General features: G+C 46.1%; 1 protein-coding gene and 1 long non-coding RNA gene across 3 annotated transcripts in view; one reads left to right on the top strand and one right to left on the bottom strand.

Annotated features, from left to right (window-relative positions):
- On the bottom strand, positions 1–27,787 carry LOC108348805 (uncharacterized). Its single transcript, XR_015642618.1, has 4 exons — positions 26,632–27,787; positions 25,244–25,635; positions 24,113–24,203; positions 1–1,309 (listed from the first exon to the last, which is right to left on the bottom strand). It is a non-coding gene; the product is annotated as an uncharacterized LOC108348805 (long non-coding RNA).
- Positions 26,709–27,938, top strand: part of Ccbe1 (collagen and calcium binding EGF domains 1) — a 236,014-nt gene continuing 234,784 nt past the window's right edge. The window contains exons 1-2 of one of the 2 annotated variants that reach the window (XM_087593124.1): positions 26,709–26,921; positions 27,340–27,420. In XM_087593124.1, coding sequence (XP_087449250.1) covers positions 26,788–26,921; positions 27,340–27,420 — 215 coding nt within the window. In that variant the 5' untranslated portion in view covers positions 26,709–26,787. 2 annotated transcript variants of the gene reach the window in all.

The raw sequence follows: 27,938 nt of genomic DNA, 5'->3' as shown, positions 1-27,938 counted from the left end.
TGGCGAGGAGGTCATGATCACGAATACAAGATGTTTCTGACATTATTTTAAACACATGTCCCATAGTCAGGTTTTGCCCAGAGCTGGCATTTGCTTGCATTCCTATAAAAGCATATAAACTTCCAGGAAATGAAAGCTTTGCTTCATCCTTTGATAGAAATGGAATTCTGGAGAAAGGTGGTATTTGAAGTTCCTCACTTATGCTTACGGATTGGCTAGTCCCTGCTCATTTTTATTGAGTGTTAAGCTGGCGATGAGGCTGTGTTAAAAACAATGTCCACGGTATCACCTATCTCACTATGCTGTCTGTTGATGTGTGTAACAAGGAAGGCATTGCCCAACATGGGAGTCGGTGCAGATCGACTGAGGATGTCTGTCAACCAAAATAATGATAACCTTTGGGCTCTCCCACAGTCATCAATAAGGATATATTTATTTTTTTAACCATAAGCTTCAGTTATACAGGCAGTTAGGATTGTATCCCAGATCTTTTTATTTTTAGTAGAGGCTAAATTATTATGTGACTACATCTTAAACTGCAGCCAGATGACGTCTACTATTGTATATTTGGCTTAACCAAACTAAATTCCAGTTTCCCATAAGAACACAATTCTCCCATCCAAGTATTAACCAGGCCTGGCCCTGCTTAGCTTCCAAGATCAGAATAACAACAGAAGTTTGAGCTGAGGACAATGCTTTCCTGCAGGAATAGTTAGAAATCCTGGAAGCACGTTTTTTTAATTGTTACAACTGCTGTGGGGGAGGGCCCTGCTGTCATGAAGTGGGTAGAAATGGAGGTTCTGCTAAATATCTTATGACACACCGGACAGTTTCCACAGAAAGGACGTGGCTCCGAGTGCCGACCGCACTGAAGCTGGAAGCCCGATCCAAAGCGAGAATAGTGCTTTAGAATTCTCCATGGAAGCTGTGAAACCCACATTTAGGGTCATATGCTAATCATGATGATTCAGGAGTAAGGCAAGCCCAGGAGCAATATGTTTAAACTGCAGTATAAGAATAGTGGAATTTCCACAGGAGCTCTTATTTATCCTGCCCAGTACTGGTGTCTTTCTCACTGACATTTTCACGGTTAGATTTGCTGTCTAACAAGTCATCTAAACTCCAGATCTTTCATCAGTAGACACTGCTCTCATGCTTCAGGGTCACTAAATGGTTGCTTCAGGTTGGACCCAGCAGATGGCCCTGTTTCAGGCAGCAGGACTCACGGGGCTCAGCACCTCTTTGGACTCGGATTTGGATCTGCTCCATGTGTGTTCTTTCACCCAGACCGAAGACACTCCAGCTGTTCCTGAAAGGTACCGCAGATGTGCAGGTCAGGGAGCAGACACCAGCAGGCCTGTTTTGTTTTGTTTTTTCATCTTTTGTTTTCCTGTGTGCTGGAGGTCAAACCCAGGACTTCATGCATGCTGGGTCTTCACTCTACCCACAGAGCTACATCCCTGACCCCTCAGGTTGAGCATCTTAAAGCCAAGACTCCCATATGCGACACTCCCTTCTTCCCACATCACAGCCCAAAACAAGTCACATGGTCTAGCCGGCATGGCTCAATGGAAAATTACCTCTGCAAAATCACATGACAAAGAGTGTCACGGGTGTGTCATAGCAGAGACATAGACATGCATAGCCGTTTCTTCCCATGATGTCAGAATTTATTTATTAAATAACCAAGTTACGTCAGTTTTGTTGACCTAAACTTGCCAAGGAATTGCAATTTCACTTGATATTTGCCTTTAACAACCACAGGTTCTAGTATTCTAATTTTAATAATTAATATTAATTTTTCAATCATACACCATGCTTCATGGACTAGCATGAGTAGGTATTTACTGCTGAATCTGATAAAGTGACTTCAATTTCTGAACCTCTGTGGTGGAAGGAGAGAGAGGACTCTTACCAGTTGACCTCTAACCTCCATATGCATGCACATGAAAAATAAAAATGAAAAACTTAAAAATATACACTCTACACACTGTGGGTGTAAGAGAGAGAGAGTGTGAGAGGCAGACAGACAGAGACAGAAACTTGCCAGGAAAGGGCTAAAGAGTCTTTGGAGCTCAGAGAGGAGTTCTTGAAGCTGGAGGCAGACACAGGAGGAAGGTGAGTCTGCTGGGACTGGATAAGAAGTAACTATACGCCTCTGTCTGAGTCAGTTGGTGGGTGGGGCCTCTCAGAGGACAGCCATGTTAGACTCCTGTCTGTAAGCATAATAGAGCATCATTAATAGTGTGTCAGGGATTGGTGGCTGGAAGGGGAACAATGAGCGGGATGTAAAGTGAATAATTAGAGAGTAACTCCAGACACGGAGATGCTCAGCTGCAGAAATACCAGGCCCAGTTGGCAGGCGCCTTTGAGGGTCAGTGTGAAATTGTTGTGGCAAATTCTCCAACCCAGACAGGACCCGTGCAATGGAAACGCAACTCAAATAATATGAATACAAGCTGAGCGCCTAGATTGGGCAGATCTACGGCTGCACTACTCTATTCCCCAGCTAGGAGATCCCTTATAACTTGCGTTTTCTCCAGGCCACGTGCTTCATCTCCATCTTCCTTCCACCTCTTCTTCCTCTTCTCCCTTTCTCTCTCTCTCTCTCTCTCTCTCTCTCTCTCCAACTCTTGAGCTCCATCTTCCCTTCCCCTGCTCAGTCACTGGGCTCTCACCTTTATTTTACAAGTTAAAATGGAGAGAAGGTTCTGATGACTTCGCTTGAGTATGTAATTCACTCCTCAGCCTAGGCAGCCTCTCTTGGGGAAGCAGAATTAGCATCGAAATACAAACAGCACTAGGGCAATCCACCTGAAGTCAGCTGGATGTCATAGGTCGGGGAAGCTGCACTGGAATTGGAGCCTGGGGACAGAGGCAAGAGCCCTGCACTGTGGCAGTCTTTCAGAACAAGAGGACATGTGCCATGTGTCATGTCCTCATGACAAGAGGACAGGTAACGAGTTAGTGTCCCTGCCACATCACAAGTGGTCTTGGAATCTCCTTCACAGTGACAGAGAAGCCCATGTGTTTGGCGTTCCTGGTAGCAGCTGTTGTACTTGCAGGTGTCCCCAGTGACACAGATCTGTAATCAGTTTATGTCTCCTACCGTGCTAGCACGTGGTGGCTGCTTGCTCATGTGAACAAGCTATAGCTAGAGTCCATTCTTCCTTGGCACTGTTATTCAACATGGAGTTACTCTGGTCAAGGCTGTTGTTTTATAGAGTAGAATAATTCAAGGCAAGGCGTAGCTAGAAAGCTGCTGCTGTTCTATCAGCACAGTGTAACCTGTGAGTGTGTTGATGGACCACACTACGACTCATCCCCTTTACCCCACTAAAGTGTGTAGTAAGCAATTCCCATACAGTAACATATATGTCTATATTTAATTTGATTTGATTTTTAACACGTGCTTGGAAAATCATATACAAGATTCAATGTCCCTTGATCATATCTACTTCAAACTGCCCCTGGCCTCTCCGGAACACATCTCCTTTCAATCTTTAGGTCCCTTTCAGGAGCTACTGGGTGCTGATGGCTGCTGTGACAGGGAGAATCACTTGTTTGGAGGAGTGGTCACTTGTAACTTGCCCATGCCCCAGCGGATGACCTAAGAACTATCTATGTATATAGGAGAAGCAACAAATGGACTCTGTATAAAAATGTATTTTATAAACAAAATGTTAACAGCGGTCAAAATAATCTTATATGCTTCAGTCCTTGACCTCATTACCCGAACCAATTTTGTCATCACCATTTATCAATCTCGAGCCATTTGTAGTACATATCTTTAAAATAATTAAGAAAGCAATTAAAGATAATGGGAGTGTATTCTACATTCTTTCCGCTAGTAAAAAATGTGATTGGGCAGCCATTTCTAGTAAGGATAATGAGAATAGGGGCCAGAATTCACAAGTACCAACAACAACAACAAAAATCACACAATTCCTTAAAGGTTGTACCTACTGTACTTATTATCTTGCAATTTAAAGTAGTCTATGATACTTTCCAGTGATTTTTTTTTTTTTTTTTTTTTTTGTCTAAGAACTGACAGGATGATAAATGCTCTGTTTGGTGATCAAACAGCTAGACCAAGAGACATAGTACAGCTTTAAATCAAGAAATCTGAGAGCTCACGATGGCACAGCTTTCTGTTGAAAGTTCTGTGGGGGCTGCATACAGTGTTCTACATGACACGTGTCCATAGACCTCTGCTTGACCACTTCAGAGGCGGCGTTGCGTTTGTGGATGGGGTTCAAAGTGTAAGCAGTTCCAGATTGTTTAGGGACTTAAGTCCTCAATGTTTACCAGCCTCTCACTCACTGCAGACTGACATTGATAAGAGTTAAAAGAAGCGTGCAAACCGGGAGGATTCGCTTCCTGGGGCTGCCCGAAGAAGGGCCACAGTCAACAGCTTAAAACAACACAGGAGGTCACCATTACAGCGTAGCAAGTAAGAATCTGAAGCCAAACCGTCAGCAGGAACATGCTCTCGTGATAGTGGCAAGGGACAAGTCTCCCTGGCTTCTTCAGTCCTTGGCATTTCTTTTCCTAGGTGTATGTGCATGGGGTATACATATGCACGTGTGTGTGGACACACACATACATACATACCTACACATACACACATACCTACACACACATACACACAGATGTGTAGCACACACATGTGCACATGTATATAGAGGCCAGAGATTGACACCGGGTATCTTCCTTGACTGTCCTCCACTTTACTGGGGCAGAATCCCTAACTGAACCCAGGACTTTCAGGATTACCTGGGGATCTATTATCTCTGTCACCCAAGGGAGGGTGAGGTTCCAGGCAGGCCACAACTGTGGGTGTTTCGGAGAGGAATTCTGGCCCTGATGTCTGTTTGGCCTGCAGTAAGCCATCTCCCCAGACTCCCGTCCTTGCTCCTTTGCTGGCGGATGCAATTCTGCAATCTGCACATGTTGACACATGGCTGCTCCTCCTTGTGTGTTTTTCCTCCTCCCTGTGAGGGTACCAGTCAACTCTATTCAGGTAACATGCTACCCCAGTGTGCTTGATTTTAACTAATTCCATCTGCAGTGGCCCCATCTCCATAGACGTTCCCATCTAAGGATACTAACTGTGTCTTTCTGAAGGACACATCAGGAAGAAGAAAGTCCTTTAACTACAATAGTCTGTCTGGGCATTTGTTCCTAAGGCTTAGCTGGAAACAACGAATAAATAACAAAAGCATGTCCCTGCACTTCTGGAATGGCTTTAATTAACATCATGATGGAAAGTTCCCTTTGGTCACTCAGCAACCCAAATTCTGTTGGAATTCCAAACTTCAAGAACACCACATCAGCAGTCTGAGAGTGTAGCATCTACATATGATGACCCCGACATCAGAAAGATAACCTCTTGAATTGATTACCATGTTTTGGGCATTGGACCATTTAGATCTTCTCTGTCTTTTAATGTGACTGATACCACCCAGTGTCATGGCACTGTATGTCACAGGGAGCTACAACCATTAAAACCCAGTTTCTCTATCACATTGTACACTGTCTGCTAATTGAGCTCATTTTTATTCCAAATGAGCCAAAAGGGAAGAAGATATTTCCCAGATCAGGGCTTTGTTTAGAGAAGCTTATCCCAGTGTATTTCAACTGCAGGTCAACTCTCAAAGTCCCTGGTCATCAAAGAGTATATTCTAACTGTGGACTTTCTAGCGTTTTTTACTTCATATCATTCTTGATAAGAAGTTTGTGAGTATTCTGAACTTTCAGATATATTTATATAAACCCCAGAGTTCCCTGGTTAATCGATTGTCAGCTAACAAATCAATTACAGACAGACATGGTCTGCAGCTGAACTTTGCATGCGTTCTCTGAACATCTGTGCTTGTAGAACTCTCCTGCAGTATGGGATCTGTAGTGTTTTGAAAATGCTAACTGTGTGGGAGGTTAGAAAGATGGCTTACTAGTAAGAGCACCAGTGGAAGGGGAAGCCCTTGGTCCTGCCAAGACTGAATACCTAGTGAACGTGACTGTTGGGGGGAGGGCGGTAATGGGGGGAGGATGGGGAAGGGGACACCCATATAGAAGGGGAGGGGGAGGGTTAGGGGGATGTTGGTCCGGAAACCGGGAAGGGGAATAACAATAGAAATGTAAATAAGAAATACTCAAATTAATAAAGATAAAAAGAAGGAAAGAAAGAAAGAAAGAAAGAAAGGAAGGAAGAAAGGAAGGAAGGAAGGAAGGAAGGAAGGAAGGAAGAAAGAAAGAAAGAAAGAAAGAAAGAAAGAAAGAAAGAAAGAAAGAAAGATGGCTTAGCAGTTAAGAACATCAACTGCTCTTCCCCAGGTTCTGAGCTCTATATGGGGGTTCGCAACCCTCTGTAATGGGATCTGATGCCCTCTTCAGGTGTGTCTGAAGACAGTGATAGTGTATTCACATACATGAGTCCATCATCTCTTAGCCAATACTCAGAGGACCCTTGCATTCTTTCCTGCTCACATAGGTTGCTACTCTCCCTGTGCAAAGCAAGTCTGCATGTGTCCTGTATGAGAGCGAGGATTATGTGTGATTATAAATAACATCCCCAGACACTACCCACCCCCCATGAGCATATTCCAGGAAAACATTTGGGAGCTTCAAGGAAGATGAGTAAGCAGACGTAACCTTGGCCAGCTCTGGTAACTGTGAAAACAGGCGTCTCAGGTCCCACTGCCGAGGTTTAGCCCTGTGCCAGGGAGCTGCTACGAGAATCACGGTTTCACTCCTCTTTGCTCTGAAAGTATATTGTATACACATGCACATACTCTCTCTACAAAACAAAGTAAAGGAAGGAGTCATCTGGCTCTCACCACCGAATTATATGAAGTGTTAGGAAACCTTTGGATTGCATTCCTAGATGGGGAGATGAGAAAGGATTGCTTCAGAACACCTCAACCCGCTTGTCAAGACTGCCAACTAAAGTTCTGAGCAGGACAGAGGATGACAGCCACCCTCTTGTTGACCCTGAGGGATGGGACAAGGTAAATATTCTATGGGTTACTGTTATCCTTGAAAATGAGAAGTGGCAAGCCCAAGAAGAGGGGCAGCCTGCAGAGACAGTCACCAGAGAGCACCAGAGCACAGGAGCCTCCCTCCCGCTCCGCCGTGCTCCCCCATGGTGCTCACCATCACCTCTGGCAGACCTCTCCCAGATTACAGAAACTTCCCAGTGGGGAACAGGCCACCTCCAACAATCACAACACCTCATTAAGCCCTCCCTTCCAAAGTCCTCTCCTACTCAGGCTTCTAGTGGAACTGTGCCAATTCGGAAAGCCACTGATAGATTTTTAATTCTATTTCCTCTCCCTCCCCCAGACTGAGACTATCTGGTGAGGCAGCTGAGCAGCAAACAGCTTCAAGGAGGGTCTAGAAACCCATAAGCTAACTGGAGAAACAATTGTTGGCTGGGCCATGAGACTGATCCAGAATCACAGAGACAGGGCTCAGTCCCTACTTTGTGTAATCCTTGACTGTGGTCGTACAGTGAGCTATGGCCCCTTATCTATGTGTCTATGTAGATCACTTTGCCTATCCAGTGAGTTGGCTTTCCCAGCCTCTGCTGCAGTTGTGGTTACTTCTTGGCCTACATTTTAGTCAGGGTTTCTATTCCTGCACAAAACATCATGACCAAGAAGCAAGATGGGGAGGAAAGGGTTTGTTCAGCTTACACTTCCACATTGCTGTTCATCACTAAAGGAAGTCAGGACTGGAACTCAACCAGATCAGGAAGCAGGAGCTGATGCAGACACCATGGAGGGATGTTGCTTACTGGCTTGCTTCCCCTGGCTTGCTCAACTTACTTTCTTATAGAACCCAAGACAACTACCAGGGATGGCACCACCCACAATGGGCCCTCCTACCCTTGATCTCTGATTGAGAAAATGCCTTACAGCTGGATCTTATAGAGGTCTTTCTACAAGGGAGGCACCTTTCTATGTTAATTCCAGCTTGTGTCAACTTGACACATAAAACTAGCCAGTACAGTCTAGCTTACCTATTTCTTTATATTTTAATTGACCAATAAAAGACAATGTAATATTTTTGCACAAATATAGAGACATATGTCAATCAATGTAGAATATTTGAGCTATCATCTTAAACACTTATTATTTCTTTGTGATAAGAACATTGAATGTTCTTCCTCTAAGCTACTTTGATTGGTGTAGCACAATACTCTTAACTATGTCCACTCTCTCGTTCCCTCACATCTCTAACTCTGCAATTCTGTTAAGTCCTTGGTCTTAGGGCAGCTCCATACCCACTCAAACTTCTGCTGTCTGTGTTTCTTTCCCAGCTGTAGCCTGAAACTCCCACAGGCTGAGTTGATAGCAAAGAATAAGATGGTAAAACCCAGAAGGCAGGGCAGGACACTGACCTGTATTATGGCCTCCAGTACAGCTGTGGGTAGGGTTATAGAGATGAGTCAGGAGAGTGAGAGCACTGTACCTGGTCCCTCCACTTTTATACCCAGAACAGCTGGCCTCCCTTACTGCTACTACTATGATGGTGGTAAGAAATCAGAGGGACCTTTTGCAGATAGCTTCATATAACTTGATCTTCTTTAATCATGGTGAAGATGGAGACGTTTAACAATTAGGAAGCATACATCCTATACAACAAAGGCCACAATTCACCTAATAAGTTGGTTTCCTTCGTTATGCAACAACTATTCGTTGGAAACACATAGTGCAAAAGGCCTGTGTAGAATATTAAAAGGTGCATATAGGGTTCACTCTCCTAGATTTTCCTTTGTCTTTTTGCTTTGTTTAGTTTTATCTTTTGATTTTTGAGACAGGGCCTATCAGCCCTGACTATTCTGCAGTTCACTATAAACACCTGTTCTTAAATTTTAAACTCAGACCAGCTTTGTTTACATGGACTTCCTTCTCCTCTACATGTGTTTGAGGCTGTCATGATTGTGAAAATGCTTGCGGCTATCCATTTTCATTTGCCCACAAGATCTCTCAGCTCTAGGAATCTCCAAGATGGCTGCTGTAATTATGTACACAGCCTGTGGTCACAGAGCTTGGCAAAGCTGTCTGGTCATGTAGGGACAGCCTTTTGAAACTTGGTGTCATGAATCACCCTACTTAGCTAATTTATTTTGAGCAGCAAGAAATCTCTGAAAGAAAAAAATGTTGAATGAACTTTAGACCATTTCCACTTTTTTGGGGGGGAAACCCAAAGCTCATTTGAGGCAAAGCATAGGCTTTCTTGTTAGCGTCTCAGCCTGCTATAAGACGCCCGTGGGCTTGAGGTTATCAAGACCTATCAGTGAAATTCTACTGAGAGATCTAAGGGAGATTCCTGCAGGGCCTGGACAGTTATCCTGCTGAAAAGCCTTTTCAGATAAGAGACTTAAGGAGGCATCCAGATAGATAGATAGAGCTGGCCCTGGGTGTTCCTGGAGCAAATGGTTTGCCTTCAATCCAGACTCCACCACTCAAAGTAGTTGTCCTTCCCAGGCCCGTACTTCCTCCTTTGGAAGATGGGATTGATATTTCTTACCTCATGAACTTATTGTGAGAACTGACACTGGACATAACAGATCATTTGGAACAGTGCTAGGATTGCCGGGACTGTTTTCCGAGGTTTGGAAAATCACAACCTTACCATCTAGATCAGAACCAGGAAGACAGGGCATACTAACTCCCAGAGCATGAAGAGTGGGAGAGCAATCCTCAGCCTGGCGGTAGATAGCATATCACAGTGAGATAATAGTCTTTGGTGACATCCAGACCTCTGTAGGGGAAAAGGCTCCTCTTCTGGGAAATCGTAGACTGACCGGTAAAGACTTGGAAGAGGACTTGCAATGTGCTTTGAGCTCCATTTGATCTTGGGAAGGATAAATGTCTTTCTAACATGGGATATTTTTCTATACCAAAGTTCCTCTCACAGGAGCAGCATAAAAGACCTACAGACAATCCTGCTGTTTGTTTGTTGTAGCTCTTGCCCTCGTGTTTCTGAGAAGTCAAGACAGGAGAGGTGCCATCGCCCCCTCAACAGGTGTTACACACCACAGCTGACAGCACTGAGGAGATACCTATCATTGAGAAGGGCACTTTCCTGGGTTCACAGGCACATTCATCCCCAGAGAGCTCACCCGATGTCACCCATGGGTGGCTTCCTATGGTTGTGATGCTATTCAGCACACCTCGACTTATTAACTACTCACAGATTTGAGAACAAGTATTTGGCTTTCAGAGAAAGAAAATAGTTTGCACAAGAATGGAGCTAGTTTAGGTAGTTCGAATCACTTGACCCCTTTCCTTTGAGACTTGACTGAACATTGGGAGTGTTGTTTTGCAAGCTGTGAGAAAGACATGAAGTTAGAATTCCAAGACTGTCACAGTGGTGCAGCATCCCTTGGAGCCACAGGCATTTGTGTGTTGGGGTCACATGCAGGGATCTCTGGTCACTGTGGTCTTTTCGGGGTGCTGATCTTTCATGCTGGTGTTAGCAGAGGGGACGTCCCATGGTAGGCCTGGATTCTTGTGATTTCACTAAGCTGCACTGGTGTCCAACTGGATCACCTCACTTCGCAGCTTATCTGTAAAGGAGGCATCCTAAAGGGGAGGGTGAGGCTGCAGCCACTGCTGATTGGGAGTCCGACTTCTCTGCTGTGCTGGGCTGCGCTCCCACCATGGAATGGGTGTCTACTGTGTAGCCCTTCACTTATGCATTTGAAGTGATCACTTTGCCAACACGAGGGAGAAAGCCCCAGCCCAGATACTTCTAGGAAACTGAAGATGTTTCCTGGCCCTTTCCATTTTGAGTCCAAACTCCCTCTCTCCCTCCCTCCCTTCCTTTCTTCCCTCTTCCTTTTTTCCTTTGCTTCTTTCTTCAAAAATTTTATTGTGATTGTGTGTGTGTGTGTGTGTGTGTGTGTGTATGTATGTGTGTGTGTGTGTGTCTACTGCCCTCCATGTTATTTTTCTGAGGTGATGACTTTCAATCAAACAAAGCAGTCCTGAGAGAAGTTTCTTTATCAGACGGTCCCTGTCATTTTTAGTTTACTAAGATAAAAAGATCTAGATTGGCAAAGTGGCTCAGCAGATAAAAATGCTGGTCATTAAGCCTGATGAGCCTGGAACACACGTGGTGGAAGGAGAGAACTGACTTCCACAGCTTTTCCTCTGACTTCTACGTATATGTCATGGTACGTGTGTGTGTGTGTGTGTGTGTGTGTGTGTGTGTGTGTGTGTGTGTGTGTGTGTGTGTACGTACGTACGTACTGTCTTGCTCTCTTTCCACCCTGTGAATTAAATTCGGGTCATCATTTTTACCCACTGAGAAATCTCAAAGACCCCAGGGTCCTTCCTCCTTTCCTCCTTTCCTCATTTTCACGTAATTTTCGTCTTTCTATGTAACAACATGTTAAAGATGACCATTTTTCTAACTGTACTTAGGTTAGGTCAGGTGTGAGGCTCAAGTGTGAGGTAGACCCCAAGACTCTGGGAAGTCAGAACCACGGATGGGCTCTGACAGAGCTTGGTGCTGCAAGAGCCTCAAACATGCTTTGATCAGAATCCATGCATCTCTTCGGTATCACTGTTTCCTCATAAAGTCCAGCAACTGATAACTGTTTTCTTTCTTTTTCTAGATAGGGTCTCATTATGTGTAGTGTTGGCTGCACTGGGACTCTATAGGTAAATGATGTTGGCCTTGAAATTTGCTAGCCTCTGCCCCTTGAGATTTAAAGGTGTATGCCACAGTGCTCTGATGATAACAATTTCTTTTCTTTTCTTTTCTTTTTTTTTTTTCGGAGCTGGGGACCCAACCCAGGGCCTTGCGCTTGCTAGGCAAGCGCTCTACCACTGAGCTAAATCCCCAACCCCGAGAACAATTTCTTGAAAGATATCAAAGTTTAGGGTTTTGGATAGATAGATGTCAAGGACAGATTTTAAATTCTTGAAGAGCATTGTGTCTTTACTATTATTATATACAGGGACAGAGAGCCAAACAGGCATTCCAAGCAGAAAACAAACAAACAAAAAACCCTCCTCAAAACTAAGAAATCTAACAACAACACAGGAAAAAAAACCCATACTGATTAAACAAACAAACAAAAACAACACCAACTCTGGTCTGGAAGCAGGAATTCTGAGCTCTACGTCCATGTTTTGAGTAACACGTGACATGATCTTTCTGGGTATGGCCAGAGGTGGGATAGTTCTAAATTTAAAATAACAATGTCTGCTTTGAAGACTTGCTTCCTTTCGTCCAATAACACATTGGAGTGTGTTCCCAGGAACTGGACTCAGAAAGCTGGGATACATCCAAACATGGCCTAAAAGAGCCCTGCTTTTTCTAGAAGCACCTGGAAATGGTCTGGCTAGGACGATTTAAAGTACTGCCAGCAGCGAGCATCCACACAGCTCTGGATTGGGCTGTGTACTGTGGGTCAAGGAAGGGCTGTGTGGAGTGGCCATTGAAGCTGGAGCTGACGACCGTGCTGCAGGAGGTTAGGGTTTCATTCGTTTGTTTGTTCTTTTACACTAACAGAGAGGGGCATCACTCAATTACTTCCAGTCCCCACGTGTCTTAATGAGGGTTACTGTAGCTGCAACAAAAACACCAAGACCAAAAGCAATTAGGGGAGGAAAGGGTTTATTTTGCTCACAGTTCATCATCAAAAGCAGTGAAGGCAGAAACTCATTTAGGGCAGGAAGCTGGAGGCAGGAGCTGATGCAGAGGTCATGGAGGGGGAGTGGCTTACTAGCTTGCTACTTGTGGCTTGCTCAGCCTAGTTTGGCTGATGGAGAGATGCTCTCCTTACGTATGGCAGATGGGAGAGCTGGCCACGAGGTCATGAAAGCGGAACTGTCCCTGCCCCTCTAGGCAGCACAATAGAGCTGGCCCTGCTGGCATGGGATGAGAGTAGAAGAGCTGGCTCTGCCCCTTGCTGGCTGTGGCATTGGGTGAGGTAGCCTGGGGAGAGCTGGACATCTTGCCCCATGGAACAGCTGGTGGACTGACCAGCTCAGCTATCACCCACCCAAATCCAGGGTTTTGAATTGGTTCACCCCAACATCTACCCGGGTCCATCTACTTCTGGAGTTTGGGAAGGGGCTGGTTCTGCAGATCTAAAGCTGCAGGATCTCCATGGCACAGGGCAGCAAGAGGATATCCTGGTGAGGATCTAGCATTGATAGTGTAGCAGAAGCCAGAGGCATTGAACCAGACCAATGACTGATTGCAACGATCATTTGCAAGTAAAGCAGTGTGGACAAAAACCGTACACTGTGGGTCACACTGTGACACACTGCAGCTTCCACAAGATTTCTTTTTTCTTTTGGTGGGATGGGGGAGGTTGAAAAGGCAGAGGACAGGTATGAAGAGGAGATGAATGGGCTTGGGGTGCATGATGTAAAATTCACAAAGAATCAATAAAAAGAAAATGAAAGAAAGAGAAAGGAAGGAAGGAAGGAAGAAAGGAAGAAAAAAAGAAAGAAAGAAAGAGAGAAAGAGAGAAAGAAAGAAAGACAAATGCCTTACATCTGGATCTTATGAAGACAGTTTCTCAATTGAGGGTTCTTACTCTCTATGACTCTAGCTTGTACCAAGTTGACATAAACCTAACCAGTGCGCCGCCCGAGGGACATGTGCGCCAGGCTCTAATAATGAAAAGCCAGATCAGATGGGAAACACTGCACAATGGGGCGGGATGAATACAGGGCTCGAAGGCCATTGGCTCTATCTCCACAGAGGCCTCGGGAGTAGATGCCGCTCTACCTAAAAGGAACTTGTCTTTCCCACCCTGTACCCTGTCATGGAAGGCTGGGCAAGTGTCTTTCTCTCTCCTTGCCTTTCTCTTATTTGGTCCATCAGTCACCTAGACCTCTTCATGACCCCCAAAATATCTAGGTCCCCTCTCATCCTCTATAACTGGACATAGCACTAGTCCAAATCACTTCTTGTCCAGCCTGTTCTATAGTTTTAACCCCACAATATATTTTCCCCTTCAGCCTTGTGGTCAGTAGGACAAAGGAAATATAGCATGAGCCTCACCACACAAGCAGGTAAAGTTAATCTGAACAAATGGTTGAATCAGATGTTATCCAAAGTATCAGCCACGTAACAATTTAATTAGATAGCGCATGGATTTTTCTAGGTTAAGTTCTAAGAGTCTTGCCGGTGCACACCTGTTGCTGTGGACTGGCCTCACTGTGTGTTCTGAGTTGCCAGTGTTTCAGACTACCTAGCGCATGTCTGCATGGTTCAGCGCTAGAGAATCTCCCAAAGTCTGTCTAGAACAATCCGACATGCCTACTGTCTGCAAGAGAGGTTTCAGATGTCTCTTTACAACTAGGCATTCGTCACCCCACCCCTGTCCAGACACACCCTATGTTCTTACCACAACAAGCTGGGGCTCAGTCTTTGCCAGACTTGGAATCATGTCTTTGCACATCTTATTTTTCAGCCTCTACTGGGCTCACCAACTCTTTGAAGCTGCTTTCTTATCCTAACCAATGAGAAGTGTGGGGTAGGCTGAATCCCATCTTCTAAATAGGCATGCATAGCTCCCCACAACATGCCAATATGTCACATTGTTAGCAAACGGACTCTAGACATCCCCAAGGCAAGAAGCTTCAGTGGGGGAGATCATTCTGGATCATGGATAGGACCATTGTCATTCTAAACATTCTAACAAGAGGGAAGGAAATACGGAGGCCAAGAAAGGGATCCAATGAAGAAAATGGCAGATGAGCTAAAATATTCTGTAGCTGCGTCTAAAGATGGAGGCAGGAGCCATGGATTACAAACACTCTTCTGAGGCCATGGTTCTTCTCCAGAGCCTGCAGGAGGAACTGGTTCTGTGATGCCTTGATTTTAGCCCTATGAGACTGGTTTTGGACTGCTGACTTGCAGAACTGTAAACTAACCATTTCGCTTAATTACATGCTAAGCTGGTTGTAACTTGTTTCATTTTTATACCCTTCTATTAGTTCTTGGAGAACTCTATACAATGTATCTTCATTGGGCTTCTTCCCCAAATGCTTTCCAGATCCCTCTCTTCTTCTTTCACCCAACTCCCTGTCTCTTTTTTCTACCAAGGCCACTTTGTGCTGCCCAAGTATTCTTGGAGGAATGGCCTTCTACTGGAGAGTGGTTAACTTAGCAGGGGCTACACATTCTTAACAAAAACTAACTTTCCCTTTCCCAGCAGCTAGCAAAAGCTAGCTCCTTACCTAGGAGTGGGACTTCAAGCCCTGTCTCCTCTCCGTGCTGCTTTGATCTGACTCGCACAAGTCTTGGGTTTATCATCACAACCACTGTGAATTCATATGCAAAGATCATTTGCTGTGTCCAGAAGACACTTTCCCCCTGTAGTCATCTACACTCTGGCTCTCACACTCTTTCCAGTCTCTCTTTCGAAATGATCCCTGAGCCTTTGGAAGCATGGGGTATGGTATATGTGTTCTGTTTAGGGCTGAACGTTCTGAAGTCTCTTTCCTCTGAACCTTGGCCAGTTGCTGGTCTCCATGTTAATCATCAACTATTGCTAATAGAAGAACCTCTGGTCAGGGTTGAGAGATGTATTAATCTATGGGTATGACAAGCCATAAGGAATTGATTTATACTATGTCTATTTAGCAGAATAAAAGTAGTTTTCTTTCTAGTTACTATTTCCCTCGCTAGGGTATTTGACCTGTTTAGCCACACGTTTTTGCCCCAATATTGGTCTCAGCAATGGATTTCATTGTATGAAATGGGCTAGAAGTCTAATCAGGAAGTAGTTTACTCTCACAACATTTGTGTCACTATTTGCGCCAGTGAGCATGTCTTGCCGGGCCAGTCATTGTAGTAGCTCTTGAAGTTCATGGTTGGGTAAGACTGGTGATTACTTTTCTCCTCTGGTAGCAAGCATAGCACTTCCCAGCACCATGAAACTTAAGTAGGAGAGAGGAGGTTTTCTTTTCCTAGCTCCATATCCCTCACCTCTTGCAGACAGCACTGATGTGGCCATGGTTACTTTCTGTGATTTTTCTCTCTACTAGAATTTTCGGTCCAATTTTCCATATTAGTTTCCTTTTCTGGTTGCCATGGAAGGCATGATTTAACAAAAGCAACTCAAGGAAGAAAGGGTTTATTTTGTTGTTTCGTTTATCGTATTTGAGGTACGAAGCATCACGGCAGGAAAGGTGTGGTACCCAGAGCACAAAGGGTGACAGTCACATGGTGTCTCCGGTCAGCAAGCAGAGATGGGTGAATGCCCCAACTCGGCAGATTCCTCCCATCCCCCCTTTTATTGCCACACACACTCAGGGTGGTTCTTCTCTGTGAAACATCATTGAAAAAAAAAATGTATCTCCCAGGTGATTCCAGAGCCAGTCAAGTTGACAATGAAGACTTAGAATGAGCAAGAAACTGTTTTCTCTCTCACTCCCTTCAGTCACTACAACACTCAGCTGTGCTGAGCATCTGGTCAACCTTCTTCACTTTTCCTAAAGAATGAATGAAGGCAGGGGGAAAGCTATTGCTTCCCTGTCTCCCAGTGGGAGAAGAGATCGTACCACCATGTCAATCGGTGCAAACCACACATGTCCACTGACATCATAAAGAAGACGGAGCAGCCTCTGGGGCCAGCAGCAGGTGAGCAGAGGAGAGACAGCTGAAAGGATCAAGGGGGCGAGAAGGAGTGGGGATCAGAGTCCAGGGCTAGGACAGCTGCACAGGTCAGGCCCAGGGGAGGTGTTTGAGACTTCGAAACCAGAAGCACGGAGCTTGTGGGCTTCTTTGGATTTGTGAAAACTTGGAAAATAAACAGAGTTCTAAGAAAAATATTTCCTCTGCTCCCGAGGTCACTCCAGGACAGCAGAGAGATAAGGGAGTTGCTGAACTAAGCCTTGAAAACCAAGGCAAGAAAGACAAGGAGAAACCTCAGAGGGGTGATCAGACCAAGAAGGGGACCTGAGGGAGACAGGGGCTAGAAGATAGACAGGAGGGAAAGGAGCCAGATAAACAGGAGCAGAGATAAGAGGGAGGGCTTGCAAAGAAAAGCCTTAAAGACCTGGGAATCAGAGACAGGAGATAAGAATATAGTGGCAGAGGAGCGGGTGATTAAAGGATTCCTCAGCTCCACTGACATCATATAGCAGCTTCCTCAGTGTGTGTGGAAGGGGCAGCTCTGGGTACAGCTGGAGACCATGAACATCCTATTTCTACCTACAAGATGCCTGACAGAAAAGCATCTTTCCTATCCCTGTAGGACGGCAACAGATGCCTCCAGAGATCATCCGATCTCCACTGCTAGGAAATATTGTCCCCTAGTTCATCACTAGTGATTTGGAGAGAGAAGCTCATTGGGTGGTAGCAGTGTGGAATGTGTTTCAGGGAAAAGTAGCAGAAGGAAAAAGATCAGAAAACAACAAAAATAGTAAACGTTAGAGCTAGAAGATTCAAGAGTATCTAGCCACACAAGGGATAACAGCTAGGATGATCAATGATGGAAAATGGGCAGAGGCACAAGCTGATGAGGAGAGGAAAGACCCCAACGGACATGAGGAACCACTGTCCAAAGGGTGACGGGCAGCTTGAGCTGGATCTGCTTGGGAATGGGACACAGGGAGGGTTCAGTGGTGGGTTACTGACATCCAGGGTCAGGGCCCATCAGTCTTCTGTGCTTATGTGAAGACACTAGAGCCAAATCCACGTCAAATTGCATATGTATGACTTTTAGGTTCATTATAATTATACCATAGATAAATGTTGGAGCGGAAAGAAGCTTCCACAGGGCTCAGCTCGCTCTCTCTGATTAATGATCGCGATGCTCACCAGAGGTTTGAAACAGTAAACGCCTCTGAGAGACACACTCAGGTCTAAACATCTCTGAAGCAGAAAGAAGGTAAGCTCTTCCCTGATCCTGCAAGCAAAGACGGGTGAGCACCAACAGGTGGAGTTAACGAAGTCAGGTTATTTTATCTGGCAGTCCTTTGGGATTCTGCACTGCTGGTAAAGACGAGGACTGGAGGAGGCCAATGAAAGGGGTCTCAAACCATCCACTGCAAAGAGTTGGGGGATGTGTGTTCTTGAGGGTGGGCTTATGGAGATGGAGATAGATGAAAGGAGAGAAAGCACTCATGTGTGCACGAGCACGCATGCGAGAGTGTGTATGTGCATGTGTGGGCTGTGTTAGACTGTGTGTCAAGGTAACCATCTATACTCAAGTTTGATGTTTGATTGCTCGCCCTCCTTTATGAATTTTCAAGCATCTGCTCCTGAGCAGAAGAGATTCTAACGGAACACCCCAGACTCTGAGATGTTCAAGAAAAAAATTTTCCGTGTCTTTCTTTCTACAAAAATGCTGTCCCGACTGCTTTTATAATCTCTCTGCTTTGGGGAGAGTTCTAGGTCTGTCAGTGTCTTTTTGGGGGGCGAGGATGGGACAGGGAGGGTCCCTGGCCAAAGCCCCTGCGGTTCCAGTGCACGGAAACCTACCCCTGAGCCAATCAGGTTGCCTTTCTCAGAGGGCCAGCCCCCTGGGAAGGCCAGCCCCCTGGGAGGGCCAGCCCCCTAGATGCAGCTCAGCTTTGCTTCAAAGAGAGGTGGGACACACAGGTGAGAAATTGACTAGACCAGGCGTATAATACAGAGCCACAGGAGAAGGGACAGATTCTCAGGCTTCTGGTCATAACACTGGACATTCCCCCGCCACCCCCCTCCCCCCCGGAAGGCAAACAGGGAATATATGAGCAAAGCACCTCTCGGCTCATTTTCCCAGAAGTACTTTAGGGTAGGGCTGAGATCACAGTGTGTAGAACCCACATCCTCTTCCCAGCTCCCTGTCTCAGACATTTAATTAAAACCACAGCCTCAGTTCCCTCACCTCTGACTTGCCGGAAGTAATCGAGCCAGGGATATAAGATTGCAACCAGGATTAAATGAGGTAAGACTTGCAAAGCACACAGATTCGTTTCTACATCACCAAGTCCTCCAGAACTATTCGTTGTTGCTCTTCTTCGTGCCAAATCCTTCTAAAATTATTATCCCCTCTTAACGGCTTGAGGGAATGTGGCATTCTTAGCATTATGTCATGAGCAGGCCTCCATTTTGCTTAAAGTCTGGTACTCCACAAGACAACCTTTGATATGAACGCTAAGATTTTTTCTACACGGTGTGAACTGCTATGCTTTAAAACATTATCCTGGCTTGTTTGGAGGTACCGGAGCGGGCTGAACCTAGAGCTGTGTGTATGTTAGATTGTAGTGCCTTGGCAGTGGGGTCAATCTACAGCCTTCTTTTTTACTTTTTATAGGGAGACACTAAGTTCCCAGGCTGGCCTTGAACTCAGTCAGCAGCCCAAGCTGGTCTTGGAGTTATAATCCTTCTGGCTCAATCCCCAGAAGAGCTGAGATTCCAAACCCGAGCCAACAATCCCAGCTTCTACGTTTCCTTTAAGCACAAGGGCTTGTCTGGAAGGCAGAGGACCCCCCCCCCCCGCCCCCCGTCAGGCCCTTTACCTTGCCTTAATGTTCTATGGGTCTTCCAAGCATTTGTGCTCCGCTGTTGGACACAGCCCAGAAGTGGAGCAGGTAGACAGCATGCATAAGGCCCAGGCCTTAATCCTCCATCACTCCCTCCCCAAAGCTAAAATAATGCAGAAACCATTAGTGGGTAGATCTGAAAAGAATTTCCTAGGGCTGGAGCTGAAGCTGGAGCTCCTGGGTAGTGCTCTTGGCTAGCCATGGGTGAGGTTCTAGGTTCAAACCTTGACCCTGGAGACACTGGGCTGGTCGCAGATGGGTTTAACTAGCATTCCCTGAACCATGATTTGATTTGTAATAAGCAGAACTCCGGCAGACAGAGCCCAGAAGCACAGCTGTTCTCAAAGGGGAGGCATTGCATTCTATTTTCTAGTAACCGTTACTGTGCTCAACTTACTTAGGGCCATAGTAATTTCGTGTGATCTGATAAAGCGTAGTCTTAATGACATCAGTGTCAATTCTGCTACTCAGATTAGGCAGTGCTGTGACAGAGACGCCCTGTCCATAGCCATATATTTGCCAGAGCAAATTCCTGTGGGAAGAGATTACGTGCAACAGGTGGGCTGAAAACATGATAAAGATTAGGTTTTACTATAAACTCCGGTATCACGGGATTAATATGCACCCTCTTTAGTCTTTTCAACAATGCTGAGCTGGACAGCGGATTTGTATTTGTGGATAAACCAAGCCCCGGAAGCTTAATCAAGGTGATCAGGGCAGCACAGAGTAGGACGCAGAACTAAAATTTAAGCCTGTGCTGATCTGAGTTGTAGGGCAAGTCTTCCCATCCACCATGCCAGTTTTCTAAGCACTCTTGTTTGTTTTTTTCAAAGGAAGTAATAATTCCATATCCAGGAGGAAACAGTATTTTACTTTGCAGTAACTATGCATACTGTAGTATACATATATAAAATTAATACTATATACCTATATTTCAGAGTGAATGTATAGTCACATGTGTGTATGGTTTCCTGTGGAGACCACAAGAGGACATAAGGTTCCTCGGGGTTATAGGTGCTTGTGAGCCACTTGTGCTTGTGTTTGAAACTCTGGTCCTCACGAGTGAACAGCAATCGCTCTTAAAGGCTGAGCTACCTCTCCAACTCCTGTAGTTATATTTAGTCTACCACAGATGTCTTGGTGGACTAGTAATGTAGCTCTGTGGTAAAATGCTTGTCTACATGAGCAAGGTCCTGGGTTCAATCTCTGGAAACATGGTGGTGGTAGGGGGAGGGAGGATGAATATGTTGGCTCACATCAGAAAAGTTTTGTGTTGTTTAGTTTGAAATAGGTTCTCGTGGAGTCCAGGCTGGCCTTGAACTTGTCTTATAGCCAAGGATGACCTCGAATGCCTGCTCCTCCTGCCTTGCTCATGTGTGGATTTCAGATGTGGGCAACAGTGGTTGGTTTCTGCAGTGTGAAGGATTAAACCTGAGACTTCATGCACACTGGGCAAGCAGTCTACTAATACTCTCTCAACCCCTCCGATAAGGAAACTTTGTCAGTGTTCTTATTACCTAGCCAATTGATCTGATACTTCAAGAATCTCGTAGGGCTCAATAAGTGTTAAATCTTTTCTTTCATTATTGAAAGAACATGAAGGAGGTCAACGCTGTAAGAAGGGAACGGTGGTGTTAGTCTTAGCATAGCAGATCCTGGTTGATGCTAATGCTGGTTTCTAGAAACTCGGGGACTTCACTGCATGTCTCTGCTCTTGGCTCCTTGTTTATACTTATGGTGACAGCAAGATAGAAGGTTCACCCTCACCCTATGCATCCTGTACCCAATATTAGTGGAGAAAAGAGTTACAGTCTGGAGTAGTGAGAACATACTTCTCGAGCCCAAACTCCTAGACCTGACCTTATAGCTCCAACAGGCCAGAGAGACTGTCGACTCCTTCATCTTCAAGGAGATCTTCCTGTGGAAGCAGCTTTGGGCTACTAGACCTGAGACTGTACGGAGTATATGTGCATGTGTGTATACATGTATGTGTATGTATGTGTGTATGTGTGTGTGTGTGTTGTGCATGTGAATGGATACATTCAAGAACAAGTATCAACACACTGTTTTTAATATTCTGAAAACCAAGGCATGATTGCTTTCTCTTTTTATTTATTTATTCATTTGTTTGTTTATTTGATGTTTACAAATTAATGTTTTTTTCTAGAGGCCTAATTCATCTTTTTAACATTTTACTTCATATTTGGCCACAAATTGGTTCTATCATGGACAGAGGAAGCTGGCACCTATTTCCTGTTTTTGGAGAAGATTCCAGGCTTCGTGCTTCAGTAAACTTTCAGAGCCCCGGGCAAGTTTAAACCAAGGCTGGCTTAGTGCGGAGAGAATGAACACACCCCAGACCAGAGCTTCAGTATTAAGTGTGTTCTGGATGTTCTTGCCCCGAGCAATCCGTCACAATGGCGCACAGACAAGAACACTTTCACACTTTTAAGGCGTGACCCCAATTCTCTAAGCAGACCTGGCTACATGTCAATCAAAACTGAAACTGAAAGATAGCTCTTAGGGCAATGGGCTTAGTCTAGGGACACCTCATCCTATGCCAATAGCTCGCAGTACGTGGTGAGCTTAACATTTTACTTCCTTGAATTCTGTCTTGTTCCTGTGAAAGAGCCTCTACCTTAGAGCTAGCTCATTCTTCTTACTACAGTTCAGGGAGACCAGTGTGTGTGTGTGTTCCATTATTTTTAAATTAAAATTTATTTATTATTACCATGTCTCTGTGTGGGTGGGGGTCAGTAGACAACTTTGTGGAGTGGGTTCTCTCTTTGCACCTTTACGTGGGTTCTGGGGAACAAACTCAGATCTCCAGGCTTGAAGAGCAAATGCCTTTATCTCAAGAGCCATGTCATTTTCTCTTCAGCCCTGTCGTCTGTCTGTCTGTCTATCCATCCATCCATCCATCCATCCACCCACCCACCTACCCAAATAGAATAGACTTTCTATCTATTGGTTTTTTTGAGATAGGGTTTCTCTGTGTGACAGTCCTAACTGACCTAGAACTCATTCTGTAAAACATGCTAGCCTTGACTCTCACAGAGCCTGCCTCCCAAGTGCTGGGATTATAGGCACGTGCCACCACCTCCCGGCCTCATTTTCATGAAAAATCAAATTTATAAGTGTTTCCTTTCCTTGACTTTTATAACTAATCATGTAAAAATCCTGACTTGACTTTTTAGGGTCCACGAGCTGAGTTTTGATCTGGTGCAGTGCAGGGACCTCTACACTAACAGTCCACTGGTCAGAATCTGTCCAGCTTCATTTTTCAGTCCTGATTTTTCCTTGCCTGAGCTTCTCTGAGGGGCTCTGGAGAATGCACACATAGAGTATGCACACACTGTTCACATGTCTATCCAACAGCGGTGATCCATCCTTTGTAGGAACGGATCTTCATTAGCAACTCTCCACTTCTAATTCTATGTTAGTTTTGCTCTCATTAGATGTTGGAATTCTTAAAAACTGACTACCACGGCTTCCATTCAAAGAGTGTGCTCTGCCTAGCTTTCCTTTTCCCTCCCTGCCCCCATGTTTAGAGCACGGGCCTCTTTATTCTACAGCCAATTACCTCACTGACTCCCAGGACACTTTCAGCCTTGCTGCTAAGATACCTGTTCCTCCTGAACCGACACAGTGTCAAGCTCCCTCACGGCCCAGCCCCCTTAGGATATGGTAAATTGTATAACTCTACCCTCTCTGGTTTATTTCAGGGCAGTTGACAGGTCTGTATGGAAACACTGCCAAATGTGTACTAAAAGAAGCAAGCACACAGTTTTCTCCAAGGTATGTGAGGTCCCTACCATTAATCTCCACTACACTCCTGGGTAAGAGACTATGGGCAAGTTCTCTCATGCCAGCTGTTTGGGGCAGATCAGCGGGACAAGCCTGAGTTGTGCAGTTGTGTAGGAAGAGTATGCATCTGAGGAGCAAAAACCTAGAACTCCTGAGCTTCCTGCCATTAGCAAACTCAGTCCTGAAAACCTCCAGGCAGACAGCAGTCTGCACAAAGGCAGGCTTGACTTTGGTGGGACAGGTCTACTTTTCACAGATTGCTATTCATATATGGCTGTCCCTATGCTCCCTTCCCCGAGCCCAGCACACCAAGCCAGACAAGTTTCAGGCCTGCAGGGGAACAGTGTTTGAACGGTCTTAGCTACAGCTCTTGAAGAAATGTTCTGACTACGTACCATGACATTCTTCCCCAGGCCAATGTGGATGGCCTGTGTGCTTGGCTGGCATCTTCTCAAGGCCCTCGCCCTCACAGATGCCGAGTGGAGGGGCCAAGAGCTGGTATCAGCACAGGTTCTGACACTAGCTTAGCACATACAGGTGACATGCATTTTCCTTTGGCCCTTTCTTTGTTTATTGTTGTTATTGTTCTGGTTTCTATATTTGAGACAAGAGTTTTACTCTGCAGGTAGCCCAGGCTACTCTGGAACTGACTATATAGCCCAGGCTGACCTCAAACTCTCTAGCCTTCTGCCTTAGCTTCCCAAGGTCAGAGGTTATGTGCGTGCACCACCCCTTCCACCTGCCTTTGTCTTCTTGGCGTTCATTGCCTTCCTTGAAAAGCAGCTTACCTTACAGATGGCTTAGAAAGTGCCATCGAAGACAGCCGATGACTATTCTCCTACATCACAGTCTACTGCTTGTAGGATGACATCTGTGACGCTGTAGTGGAAATATAAAAGAGGCATTGGTAAGAAAAATCAAAATGTAACCCCTACCTGCAGCTTGGCTCTCTTTCTTCCAGGACGGTATCCAACACCTCTGTGGCCCAGTTTGAGCTGATCCAGTGTGTCATAAGCTCAGGATGGGTTCATTTTTCATGTGTGCATCAAGGTCTAGCCTCAAGAACCCAAATAATGAGGCTGGAGAGATGGCTCAGTGGTTAAGAGCACTGACTGATCTTCCAGAGGTCCTGAGTTCAATTCCCAGCAATCACATGGTGGCTCGCAACCATCTGTAATGGGATCTGATGCCCTCTTCTGGTGTGTCTGAAGACGGCTACAGTGAACTCATAAAATACATAAAATAAACAAATAATTCTGAAAACAAAGGAGAACCCTAATAACTTGTACATAGGCTCCTATCTGTCTAGAAACTTAAAAGAAAAACCCTGAAAAGGTAAAAAAAAATTCTGTCTGTGCGATGATTAACTTGTGCTAAAAGATGAGGAGTTAATGCCCAGAGAACAGTCAAGAGATGTTTTACGTGACTCACTTAGTCGTAATACCTCTAAAGATACAGTCCTCCAACTCCCCAGGGTACAGACCAGAAAGCATGGTTTAACAATGCTAACTGGGACCTCTCACCTACAAACTGCTACCTGGGTTTGAATCCAGGTAGTGATCCTGGGAAAGTTATTGTCAAGTTCTGCAGGATGCGCCAGTGGCCCCTGAACAAGCTGAAAATGCTTGTGTCTGTGAACAAGCAGCATCACTGGACTTTACTGCTAAGGGTTCTTCCTGTTCGCCATTCCTGTGAATGCTTGGTGGGAAGAAAGCCTTCCTGGATAAAGTGACAAGCAAGGTGCATAGGGATGTCGTTGTGAGGCTCAGATAAGACTGTGACTGTCAAAGCCCCCGAGGGACACAAAACGTTCAACAGAGGAATTCGGATGTCACCACCACTAAAATGACAGTGTGTAGGTGCTACATGTATATTTCTCACCAGATCAGACTAGTATATAACTCAAAACATCTATTTACCTGGCCAATGGGCACACCTGTGGGTTCCTTCTCCTTGAAGCCTGGAGCTACAGAACCGATTAAAGTTGGTCACTCCTCATTTAACTTCCTACTTTTCTTACTTGTTTTTGGGCCACGACTTTCTTCGCTTTGTGGTTCGCACTTCTGTCATGAATTTCTCTTTGACAAGGACTGAAGAGGACATCGCAACAACCTTAAAACACTATTGGAGTCCCTTTCTTTTTAGTGTTATGGTAAACAAGACGTCATGAACTAGCTGGTGGATGGTCCCGTGGTTCACACATCTTCCGTGTCTCTCATGAAGTGCCAGGTGATTTTCCTGATGACCACGACTCCAGGACCTAGGTGTCTTCAATGATCCCCCAAGGTATTTTCAGCTCTGATGTTGTGTGCTGCTAGGGAAAGGTCAGGAAAGCAAGCAGATAGATAAGGAAGGAGGCCACAGGTAAGCAACCAGAGGGCAAACTCCTGGCTCCTTTGTCACCCAGAATTAAGATCCACCCCCACCATGACAAGGACGCCCTTCTGGCTGACCTGGGCATCCTTTTTTTTAGTTTGGATGAAGCCACAAGCCTGTCAACTCCCTTTAAGTCAGCCAATTAGAAATGATGGGAGGAAAACAAGACTCACCCCCATCCCAACCTACAGGATGCACTTGTGGAGAGTCCTCTGCATGTGTGTGAGTGCTTCTTCCCTTGTCACAGCGATCGCTGTGCCTGAGACTCTTCCTGACTTGTTCGTCCCTTAACTGGCTGTGAAAAGGAACCCCCTACTAGGTACCAGTTAGGTACAGGCACCTGGGTTCAAAACCCTCAGCTGGGAATTTCTCACTTGTCCTGAACTGCACTTACCAAGAAAATCGCGGCACAAAGGGTTGTGGACGAGTGAAACGACCTAATTTCCTCTAAAAGGGAACGAAGATTCTACACTTTCCTGATTGGGTTATGTCACGTTTGGAAGGGCGATACAGGAGACCCCCTCTAACCGCTGCTCACCCTTTCATATTCTAAGCGAGAACCCGGACAGAGGAAAAGCACTCGCGAGCGAAAAGGCAAACATTGGCTTGACCCTTCGCTGTGGAAGTTAACTGACAACAGGAAGGAAGCTATTAACCCCGCTCCTCTCCTCCTCTCGCCCTGGTGACAGCCAGCAACTCCTCCTCCCAGGCTGAGACCTTGGAATAAAAATGCAAAGGAGCGCCTGGCTGCCTCAACTCCGCGCTTCTCTCCCAGGGGTGGAAGAGAGGAGGGCGCAGCCTGAAGCCAAGTTCAGCCTGTTTGTTACTCGAATCTGATTGTCCAGAAGAGATTTCCCGGGACTCCGGCATCCTCCCTCTGGCCGCGCAAGGCAGACACCCCTTTGACAAGCTTGGTTCACCCCCCTCTCACCCCAAGTTTGAAGGGGGCCCGCAGGTGGTGCACGCGCCCCAGCTCTCCGGCGCCCTCTGCTGGCGAGAGGGGAAGGCGGCTGCGGCCGCGGAGCCTCCTCGGGCACAGCGCAGGGAGAGAGCTCGGGTGCCGAGAAGAAGCCGGCGAGCTTCCCCGATGGTGCCGCCGCTTCCTCTGAGCCGGGGAGGAGCAGTCAAGGGGCAGCTGGGCAAGAGCCTGGGGCCGCTGCTGCTACTCCTGGCGCTGGGACACACGTGGACCTTCCGAGAGGAACCCGAGGACCGAGACAGGTAAGGCGCCACCTGCCCTAGAGGGAGGACGTGCTGGGTGCGATCAGGACTGGCTGGCGGGGTGCAGACGGTCTCAGGTGGCGGATCCACAGGTCCCAGTTCGCTGAGCCACTGGCGGAGAGGTGAGCTGTTTCAGGTGACTTCCATCTCTTGCGGGAACCGCCTCAGCGCCCCCAGCTGTGAGTGGGGAAGCCGGATACCCTCTGTCCTGTTCCCGCCGCGCTTGATGTGAACTTTCGTTGGTTTTTCTTGTCGCTTGGTAGTGGGATCGCCCGGTGCCCGCTGTCCTGTCTCCGCCCGGGACCAGGGACCAGTAGCAGCCTTTGCGTCTAGACGCAGAGCCCAGAGCGTACTGCTCTGCTCTCTCCCCGCGACCTTAACGGAGTTTCCTCTTCAACTTTTTTTCCTCCTCCCTTAGAGAAGTGTGCTCGGAAAACAAGATCACCACGACCAAATACCCGTGTCTGAAGTCTTCAGGCGAGCTCACCACGTGCTTCAGGTAAAGTTGGGGCTCTGAGGAGTCTAGAGGGACAGGCGTCGCTGTCAAGCAGGGCTTTGGAAGGGCGCTAATGGAGCCAGGGCTGTGTGTGCCCGTGTCAGGGTGGTACTGGGGTGGTGCGCTCCCTCAGTGCGAACAGTTGTGCTCCTGGGCTGGGAGCAAAGCTGAGCAACTGAGTTTGCAGCCAGTAAGTGCCTGAGATTTGAGAACCTGTACTGTTTTGGTTCTGCGAAAAGCTTGCAAGGTAGAGGTTGGAGTGAAAAACTTTGCAAGTTGATGAGAGCGGCTTGAACTGTGGGTGTAAACTTGGCGAAGAGGAATGCCTTGCTGCTCATTTGCGTTTTGTTTTGAAAATATTGTCAGCAACAAGGAAATACTTGGCACTTGGCTTGCTTTTGACCTTGTGTTGGGACAGAGTGTACCACTGTCACGGTCTCTCTAGGCAAAGTTGTAACCGGGAGGATTGTGGGTAGATGGGGTGGTTGCTTTGAGTGAAAACAAACGTCAAGATTGTTGAA

Source organism: Rattus norvegicus, chromosome 18, assembly GCF_021556685.1.
Source record: "Rattus norvegicus strain SHRSP/BbbUtx chromosome 18, alternate assembly SHRSP_T2T, whole genome shotgun sequence".
NCBI classification, from domain to species: domain Eukaryota; kingdom Metazoa; phylum Chordata; class Mammalia; order Rodentia; family Muridae; genus Rattus; species Rattus norvegicus.
The sequence above is the reverse complement of the archived record's forward strand: the minus strand, read 5'-3'. Positions and strand labels throughout refer to the sequence as shown.